The sequence below is a fragment of the Numida meleagris genome, chromosome 12, assembly GCF_002078875.1.
Source record: "Numida meleagris isolate 19003 breed g44 Domestic line chromosome 12, NumMel1.0, whole genome shotgun sequence".
In the NCBI taxonomy this organism is placed as follows: domain Eukaryota; kingdom Metazoa; phylum Chordata; class Aves; order Galliformes; family Numididae; genus Numida; species Numida meleagris.
In genome coordinates this window covers 12,581,187-12,591,209 of record NC_034420.1, presented here as the reverse complement: position 1 = coordinate 12,591,209, position 10,023 = coordinate 12,581,187, and the positions used below count along the sequence as shown (strand labels likewise).

General features: G+C 61.1%; 1 protein-coding gene across 2 annotated transcripts in view; it reads left to right on the top strand.

Moving 5' to 3' along the window:
• SYNPO (synaptopodin) overlaps positions 7,242-10,023 on the top strand; it is a 12,560-nt gene continuing 9,778 nt past the window's right edge. The window contains exon 1 of one of the 2 annotated variants that reach the window (XM_021410150.1): positions 7,242-7,959. In XM_021410150.1, coding sequence (XP_021265825.1) covers positions 7,725-7,959 — 235 coding nt within the window. In that variant the 5' untranslated portion in view covers positions 7,242-7,724. The remainder of the gene's footprint in view (positions 7,960-10,023) is intronic. The other variant, XM_021410152.1, reaches the window with a different exon arrangement.

Sequence of the window (10,023 nt, the reverse complement as noted above, 5' to 3'; positions counted from 1 at the left end):
GCATCCATCTCCACATCACAGCGCACCCCCGTGCCTTGGCATCTGCATCCCAGGGGCAGAATTGATGGTGGCGATGCCGGTCCCGCACGACGCCAGCACGTGATGCCCGTGGCGTGCAGAGCATCCCGGTGCCCAGGACCAGCTCCTGTTTGGCCACGGGCTCAGCACCGTGGAATCGGGGCTCACCCACACCCCATAAGTAACAGAGAGTGCCGAGCGCAGAGCAGCCCCGGGAGAAAGGCATCCCAGGAGCACATGGCAGCAGGCAAAATCCAGATGACACAAATATTTCACACTGCAGCAGGATGGCGAAGGCTCCTGCAGCAATGGGACACGCATGGGGCATGGCATTGAGGGCAGCTCCATCCCGAAGTCTGCATGGGCCTGACCATGCCTGGCGCTGGGAGCGGGACGTGTCCCATCTGCTGTCCCCAGGACCTGCAGTGCGGCCGTGTTTGTTTTCAGAGTAATTAAAGAAGAGCCTCTCCTTGAACGAGGGCCATGCAAAATATTTCTTCTGCTGTCTCGTGATTTGCAGTGACGTATTTACATTTTCTGATAAAATAAAGCCGAACTCTGGCATCTGAAAAATGCCAGTGTGTTTTTGTTATGAGTACATCCATCCCCAGCTTATAAAACCTATAGGAAAACCCTCACCCTGGGAGCGTGCACAGGCCTCGCTCCGAAGACGTGTGCTTTGCATTAGGAGATGCTCACAAATGAATCACATATTTTACAGCGCCTCGGACTGTAAAGACGAATTGCCAGTGTAAATGTCACAGGCTGAACCAGAAAACCACGCAGGAGTGAAACAGACTTTACAACATCGAAGTACAAACGGCAATAGCACGTCCCGATGTGGTGCCAGCCTCGGGGTGGGGGCTGCAGTGGGCACTGCGTGGCTCGGATCCTATTGCAGCGCTGCACCAGCAGCTCCGTGGAAAAGGATAAGGGCTGATACGGTGCTGGTTAATAATGCAGGGGGGAGCTCGGAGCATCCCCCCCCCCCCACCGGCGCCCATGGCTCTTTGCAGGGTGTTGTGGAGCAATCAAGAAGGAAACCCAGCAGGATCCCGGGCTGTGAGGCGGATCCCAGCTGTAGGAGGGCAATGTGAGGCTGTCCCGACAGCGCACATCTGGCTTCAGTTTCCCCATACATACACGGCAGGGGCTCGGCGAGCTGCGGGGCCCCATCCTAATGGGGGGGGTGGGAGATATCCCCCATCCTCCAGCCCATCTCCAGCCCCGTGACCACCCGGGAGCCTTCCCTGCCTCCATCCCTGTGACCCCCCACCCTGAGAGGGAGTCCTGGGTCCTTGCAGGTGAGTGGGCCCCTATGGGATGGCTGTGGGTGCTGGGGAGGGGGCACAGGGTGAGACAAGGGCTGCTGCCGGGAATCTCTGCTGAGGGGCCACACACATCTCATTGATAGAGGATGGGGACAGAGCACCCAGCCCCGCACAGCCCCCACCCGCAGACCCAACGCAATTCAAATGCTTTGGAATGAGCCAGAATAAATATCTTATGGTAAATTACCAGGACTAATAATTATAAAAATCTGTACTTCTGACCCGCCGCCAGGGAAGGCTTTCCAAGCAGCTGGCGGCCACATGAGCACCCCCTGGCCGGGCTGGGGGCCCCTCCAACTCAGGGACTTGGGGTCTCCTCACAGTGCTGGGGCTCTCTGAAGCCCCATGGTGGGACCCCTCACCCTGCTCCCCATCGGGCTGCTGGGAAGGAGGGTGATGCAAGCAGCTTGCCCCATCGGGGGCGATCCCCTTCCCCCAACCTTTTTCCCATCCTCTTTGCATGGATTCTGAGAAAAACAGGACGGATCTCAGCCCCGGCCGACTGCGGCCGATGACTCAGGGTGCAAACAGCATCCGCAGCTCAGCACTGCTCCTGCCTTGGGTGCTGCAGAGTGAGCCCAGGGGGGTCCAGTGCTGCTGGAGCTGGGCTCTGTCCCTCGGCACGGGGTGCACACCGCCCCCAGGGCCGGGCTCCGTGCTGCCCCACTCTCTGCTGCCCGCATCCCCTTCCCACTCTGTTTGGCCAAGCGCGCCGCTTGGCTCGCAGCGATCAACAGGAAGCGGGAGATGGATTTCTCGCTCACCTCGGGCTTTGCCATAAACACTCTGCGGGGCCGACGGGAGCAGTGCTGTGCCGGGGTTGGTTATCGCCGCTTTGTGCTCACGCTTCCTCCCGGCGCTGGCCTGAGCCTGACGCCAACTCCTCACCCCCCGTTATTTCCCATTAATGGCCCCAGACATTGCTGTAAATCATCCATCCCGCTGTCCATCCCTCCCCATAGGTGCACATCGTACCCGTGGACCTCCCCACGCACCCAGAGATGACAGCGGGGCTGCCCCATCCCTGCACCCCATTGGCACAAACACCCCATGTTTCGGGGCGCTGGGGTCGGGGGGTCTGCCGGCCGTGTGGGCGCTGTTTGCAGAGCTGAACAAAGGGGCTTTCTTCCATCTCCAGCTCAGAGAGAGGGGTCTGTCTGCAAATGGGGCCGAGCTGCAGCCCCAGAGCCACCGCAGGGCTCAGCCGGGACAGGACTGGGGACACCGGACCCTGAACCCCAAGGACCTATGGGCGGGGGGATGCTGGGGGCACACATCCAACCATAGCCATGCCCGGCGGCCCCTCAGCAGGGCCAAACCCTTCCAACAAAAGTCACTTGTGCGTCCCAGGGAAACACAGGCGGCTCTGTGCGGCGGCACAGACGTTTCTGGCATGTGCGCCTGTGCATGTTTTGGCACCGAAACGCACATCCTATTTCCACACGTCGGCTGTGCCTGCGTTTCCCTGCAGAGACGGGGGATGCAGAGATTTGGGACAGGGCTGGAGGAGATGTGGGGCGGTGGCACGGCACCTCCTGGGGGCACAGCACGGTCTGAGGGGCGGCAGTGCCAGGATAGGATGCAACGGGGGCACAGCACTGCTGGGGAGAGGGTGGCACGTGGCAGTGCTGTGCGTACGGAGCTCCCACCCAGGACGCCCTTGGGCTGATCCCGGCCGGGGCACGGCCCCGTCTCAGCCATTTCCCAGCCCCAGCCCCGCTCTGATTAGAACCATTTCACATTCCTCCCAATGCCAAAGGGATATTTTATCAGCGAGCAAGTTTTTTTTTTTTTTTTCCTGCAGACTATTTTCTTTTCATGAAAACATGAAATGGTCCGAGAGATAAGGAGCGAATTTATAGCAGTTCACACCGAAGCAGCCTAGACATTGGCAAGGAAAAATGCCTTTCCCCGCTGCCCGCCTCCCATGCACGGTCCCCACCCGACGGCTTCCTCCCATTCTCTCCCAATTCTTGTGGCTCCCACGGCCACCCCATTTCCAGCTCTTCCTGCCCAATGCTGGGATTGCAGTGGGGATGCTCGTCAGGCCCGTGAGGGCCCACGCAACTTTGGTCCAGGGTTGTGCAGCCTGGATCCATCCCCATTGCCTTGGTAAGCATCCCCACGCAAAGTGTGTCCGTTGTTAAAAATGAGTCTGAAAGGAGGTTTGGGGGAATCCTTTGGGGCATTTGGGTTGGTGAGGAGCGAGCACGGTCCCTGGGAGGCACAGCCCCCCCATCCCCACCCCAAGAAAGCCCCCTTGTTTCACTCCTGCCCGGCACACCGGCCCCGTGGAGCTGCGATGCTGAACTCACCCAAACCTGCCATAAATTTCCGCGGCTGCCCCCAGCCTGCCGGCCCCTTACCGCAGCTTTACGAGCTCTGAAGAGCCATAAAGGCCCTTTACTGGCTGCGTTATTTTTTTTTATTTCAAATTAGAGTGCGCCTGGATCAACACTGCACAAAGTACCAATTTAACGTGGGCTGGCGTCCCGTGGGCTGACACCTCCTGTAGGGGAAGAGGGAGCGATGTGCCACGCTGGGGTCCGCTGATGTCACTCCAATTCATGGGTGGCGCAGGGTTCCATGGAGGGAGATGGAGGGGGAATGGCACAAGGGCACCCACCGGGGGTGTCTTCCAGCCTTGCTGCTCTCGAGGATGGTTTTGTGCCTTGGGGTGTGGGGAGGGATGGGGCACATGAGTCACAGTGCTGCGGGATTGGGTGTCCCCACTGTGCCCCCAAGGCAGGAGGGCAATGGGGGGGGGGGGCTGCCGTGGGGTCCCACACTCCCTGTTCTCATCCCTCCTTGCAGTGTGCCTCTAAAATGGAGAGATGCAATCTGGATCCCCCCCCCAGGAGGAAGGGATGTGGGGGACGGGGGCTGCCTCCAGCTGTGCCGCGCTCCCCGCTGCCGCCAGCCCTGGAAGCACATAGGTGGTTAATGCCTTCAGCATGTATGAAATATCCCATATGCCGGGAAACAAAAGGGGCTCTGTGCTATTAAAGTTTCATTTCCCCGCTCCCCTCCTCCCGCCCCTCTCCCCCCTTTTCTCCCTGCCCTCCACAGCGGCTGGAGGAGAGCGGGAGAGGAGAACCGAGCTGAGCTGCTGGCAGGGACCGAGTACGGGTGCGATGGGGACACAGGTACGGGCACGGTGCAGGGAGTACGGCCACGGCCCCCGAGTGGGTGGCAATGGGGCTGTGGAGGGGGCTTTGCTTCCCAATGGGAGAATGGGGATGGGGGAAGAGATGAGTGCAGTGAGCCTGGGTGTCACTGGGCTGCCCTAGTGTGATGGAGGTAGCATGGGGCACGAAAGGGTGGGAGAGACTGGGGGGGGGGGGGAGGTAAGCAGAGAGAGCAGCTCTGGGGGCCCTGCAGGCAGCAGAGCCACCCACGGGAGCAGTGGTGTCCCTGTCCCTGTCCCCATCCCTGTCCCTATCCCTGTCCCTGTTCCTGTCCCAGTGTCCCTGTCCTTGTCCCCATTCCTGTCCCCGTCCCCGTCCCCAGACCCCAGGGCTGCGAAGGAGCCGTGCAGTGTTTGGCTGTGCAGCCCCACTGCGCCAATCCTGCAGGATCCTGAAGGGGTTAAGAGGGAAAAGTGGGGAAAGAAAACAGAGCACAGGGAGAGCTGGGCTGGGCCAGGGGCTGTCAGCACTGCCGGGACGTGTCCTCTTTGGGTTTGTTCCTACTGCACAGTGGTTTTGCCAGGACGAAGGCAGAGTGCTGGACACACACTCACACATGTGCTGCTTTATGTCTTAATGTCTTACACACATGTGTGGCCCCAACCCCTGAATGCTCCCGGTTGTGCTCACAGCCACCCACCTTGGTAGCACGTTGGTCCCACCTTGGTAGCACAGGACCTCTGTTGCTGGCACCCAAGGTCTCCACCAAACCCAGTGCTTTCTGCCCCAAAATTGCCCCGAGAATGCCCCCTGACAGCTGGGGTGGGGCTGTCCCCGCCTCCAGGAAGCGTGGGGGACAAAGTGAGGCTGGGATCTGCCCTCACACAATGCCCAGGGAAGCAGGATGCAGGACAGGCTGACACCTGCCCAGCGCTGAGCAGGTCCTGCACTGCCCGTGGTCATGGACACGGTGCTGTGAATGGCATCAGCAGCTCTGGAAGCCCTGGTAGGGAGGGCAGGGGGCAGAGGGACCTGCTCTGGAGCATCCCCCAGCCCTGATGCCCAAACATCCCCATGCAGCCCTAGCAGTGCTTGGGGACACTGCAATGGGGTCCTGGGGTGGATGGGACGGTGCTGGCAGCTCCCGGCAGCGAGGGACCGCAGGGAGCTGGGGGTGGTATTGGGTTACAGCAGAGGTGACAGCAGCCGGGCACAGGACGGCCCAGGCAGGGCTCCAAGTGACAGCCACACCGCGGGGACATCTCCGTATCAGTTGTGGAGGCAGTGCTCCCTTAAAGAAATAGGGTCCAATAGGGTCCTGCAGGAGTTTGTCTTTTGGGGACGCATCCCATCCCGGCCTTCTGCTGCACTGGGATGGTGCCAAAGGGTCCCTGAGAAATGCCCCATTACTGCAGAAAGCAGCAGGTTTGGGGGCTCTCTGCTTCACGGTTCATGCAAATGGTGCAGGAACGGTGCAGGAGCCCCTGCCCTGGGGGTTCCCAGTGCCAGGAACTGTGGTGCTGGAGGGGAGATGCTGTGCCAAGCTGCCCCTGTGGGACATTCTGCTGCTGGCACAGGGAAGGTGCAAAAATCCCCCGATGTACGGGTTGCACTCGGTCTATTTTGGAAGGGGAAGGCGCCGATCTTGTGACCGGAGCTGGGGACTGAAAGTCTGGGCAGCGGGGTCCTGCCTGAGTGACAGCGACCCGCTGTGTGACCCGGGGAAACCCGAGAGCCTGCACACCCCAGCTGCCCTCCCACCCCCCTGGGCTCGTTGAGAGATGATGGAAACCTAGTGGAGGGTGGCGATGGGGACACAGGGACAGCATCCCTGCAGCAGGGGAACCCCACTGGGACACTGCTTCTGCCCACACACCTGGGCTGGAACGAGGACAGGATGGGTCCCCCATGTCCCCTGCGTCCCCTTGTTGGGTGTGGGGGGCTTCAGAGCCGGGGGGAGGGCTCTCTGCAGTGCTGGCAGCCCAAATGCCAGCAGCGCCTGCCAAAAATCTGTGTGTGGGAGGTGGAAAGTTAACTTTAGTTTTCCTTTTCGGATGGGGAGGGGCGGCAGGTTGTGAGGAAGGCAGAGGGGGTTGCATATCAGACCCCGTGGAGTGGGCGGGGAGAGAGTAAGAGGTGTTCCTGCCCCCAGATTGGGTGAATGTAGGGATATTTCCACGTATTTCACTCTTCCCTCCACTGGCACCACTTGCAGTTCATGCATTTAGGAGTTGCACAGGCTCCTCTTGCAGGGTCTTGCTGCAGGAGGGGCTTCAAAGCCACACTGCACCCATCTGTAGGGCCAACCCCAGGCAGCCCCACTCCCACAGCCTCCGTGCCCATAGGACCAGGATCTGGGTGCCCGCATCCCACCTGAGCACCCCTTGCTCCAGCAGTGATACCGCACAGTGGCCCCGCAGTACAGCCCTCATGAGCAGGTGGGGCTCAGTGCGGGTGGTGGGAGCTGCCCTCCTGGGTTCCCCCCACACTGCACAGTGGTGGGAGGAGGGATTCCAGAAGAGAAAAGTGCAGGATACGATCCTGAGCTGAACATGTGGTGCTGGTGCATCTCTGCTGGCATCACCTAGGTCCAGGCAATGGGGAGGGCTTTGGGTCGTGCAGAACCCTTCTTTCCTCTTGGACTCAGCACACAGGAATTTCCCCACTGTGCTGAGCTGCATCCTGTCCCCGTGCACTGATCCCTGCTCCCAGCCCATACCTTTCCTCTTGGCTGCGGTGCGCTCATCACTCAGCAGTATTTCTGCTCTGCAGTACAGAGGGAAGTGACTTTGTCGGCGCTTGTCCCGGAGCTGTGAGTCACGCAATGGTTAAACACGGCCCGGCTTTGTGAGCTGGGTGCAGGATGGAGGTGGGAGCCGGGGTTCCTGCCTTGAGCAAGCACCAGCATGAGGCAAACACAGTCCCCGGTGCCCTGGGTGGGGATGGAGGGGTGAAGGTGCCCCATCCTTCACCTTGGGAACTGCGAGCGCATTGCTCAGTGTTCGCCTTCCCTTCGCACAGGTCCTCTGCTGGGCTGGAAAAGAGAAAACCCTGCAGAACTCTCCTTGGTGACATCACCCTGAAGACACGGAGCGAAGGGCTAAGGAGTGAGGACTGTGCCCTGCTTCCTCCTCGGATGGAAAGGGACCCTCCCAGAGCGGAGCCAGCCCTCGGGCCATGAGCAGCCGGTCGAAACTTTGGAGTCACTGAGCATCGTCCCTGAAGGTGGAGAAAGGAAGGCAGCAGGATGCTGAAGGCACCGCTGCCACAGGAGAGCGGCAGCGGGGATGTCCTGGACCCTGAGCTCCCCACAGGCAGCATGAACACTGAGCCTGCAGCAACCCCAGAATGCTGTGCCCCCAGCCCTGCCCCACAGCTGCCCCCAGAAGCAGCCGGCCCCGTGGACGACCCCAGCCAGGAGTGGAGGTTGGTGAAGATCAAGCGTGTCCTCATCGGTCCCTCCAGCGAGCCCAGGAAAGCAAGTAAGGACCCCCTCATCCCCCTGCAAAGCACCCCGGCACCATGGGGCTGCAGCAACACCCCCAGCAGACAGTGTGGGTGGGGTTCCTCCCATGCAGGGCAGTGGGTGCTGGCCCCCCGCAGTGCTCTGGGGCTTTTTTAGCTCCAGATGATCTCAGTGCCCTCAAAAATCAGAGGAATCTGTGCCTTCCCTGGGGAGGGGTGGGGAGCAGCGGGTGGATTCCCACAGTCTCCGAGAGCTGAGTTGGGTATAGGGGTGCCCCGGCGTCAGGGGCAGATCCTGGGGCACTCTGTGGGATTTGGGCATCTCTCCCCACGCAGGGCACGGCACAGCTGTGCTGTGTATGGGAGAAAAGTCCGCATGGATGCTCCTGCTATGTGGCTTCGGGCCATCTCTATTTCAGGCCCGTTGAGAAATTAAGCATTTTATTTCAGGCTGGTCGCTCCCTGACACTGCTTTGCTCCGGAGCCCTGTTTCGCAGCCATGGGGACCCCAGCGCAGGCACCCAGATGGGGTTACAGCAGCTCCAGGGGGAGATACTGGCTCCCACCCCTCCCTGCAGCCATGGGACCCATCTTTAAACCCTGCTTCCACCGCTCTGTTTCCCCCCACCAGCTGTTATCTCAGCTGTCGAGGCAGGTGTGCCACGTCCCCGCTGGGAATGAGCCCTCGAGTGATGCTGTGGAGTGGTTTTCCCAAAGCAACCCCTTCGCCCTGGGGACTCCAAATGGGCTTTCCCAAACTCGTCCATCTCAGGGCACCGCTCGCCCTCCCACCGGCAGCCCCCGGAATGGGATGGGGGTTTGTAGGTGGGAACCTCGGCCAAGCTCTTGGCTCGGTGCGGCCGTGCAGCGTCGTGTTTCAGGGCTGCAGACGGACTCGGAGCGTTTCCCATTTCTCACTCTGTTTGGGGCGGTGGATCTGTAGCGGGAAAGGTCAGGCCCGGCTCTGTCCGGGCTCAGCATTTTCCTATCCCGAGCTGCGATCCAGCAGTTCTGCTGCCAGCCTGGAATTTAAAGTAACTCAACAGGTTTGCTGGAAAGCGTTTGTCTGCCCCGTTTCCTCCTCCCCCCCCCCCCCCCCACGAGTGAGATCACTGCCATCCACTGCCTGCGTGACTGTCAGACTTTCCAGAGCTGCTGGGCAGGATGTCACTGAGGGTCCCGAGCCCTGGCAGCAGCCCTACAATAACGCTATGGGTCGGAGGTGCCGGGCTGGCTCTGGAGCTGGGATAGAGGCTGAGCACTGGGGCTGCCCATGCAGCGGGGTATTTGCAAGAGCATCCCCTGGAGGTGTCGGGGACCTGCTCCTTTTCTCCTCATCTGGCGATTTCTGATGTCGGTGCATCCGTCCCCACCCCGATGCGTGCAGGGATGGCCCAGGGAGCGCATCACTGAGTGGTGTGCACCCACCCTGCAGGGCCAGCAGCCCCATCCAGCCCCATCTCCTGGCTGCGATCCGGCCCGGCGGCCCCAACGGGTTGGCACCTCTCGGGGAGCCCCGGGTAGAGGCTTCAGCAGCGAGATGCAGGAGGCAGGACTGGTTTCTCTGTCTGGTGTGCAAATAAACAGAAGGTTTCGCTCCCCGGGGGATGCTGAGCTAGCACCGGGCTCCCTCAAAAACCAGAAAAGCACAGAAAAGCAAAGAGCAACAGGAAGAAAGGAAATTAGAAAGGCAAAAAGTAAGGCCAGGAGCTCATCCGGGGGCGCAGACGGAGGGGGAGCGCAGCAGCGTTCAGGGCTCTGGGTGCTGCAGACGGGTCCCAGCGCTGTCACCGTCGTGCCGGGGGGCTCAGGCTCAGCGTGACCCCGCTGTGCTCCTGATGTGAAGGCCGGGAGGTAATGGGGTGCTCGGGGCTGGGTTAGGGGGTGCTCGGAGGTGGGTAAGGGGATGCTCGGGTTGCTCTCGCTGTTGCTCAGGGCCGAGCCAGCCAGGCGGGGACGAGCAGGGCAGAGCCGTCAGAGCTGCCCTCACCACCGGGATGGCGGTCCCGTCCCGTCGCGTCCCGTCGCATCCCGCGCGGTGCGATGCGATCCGCCGTACCGGGGCGGGCACGGGCACGAGC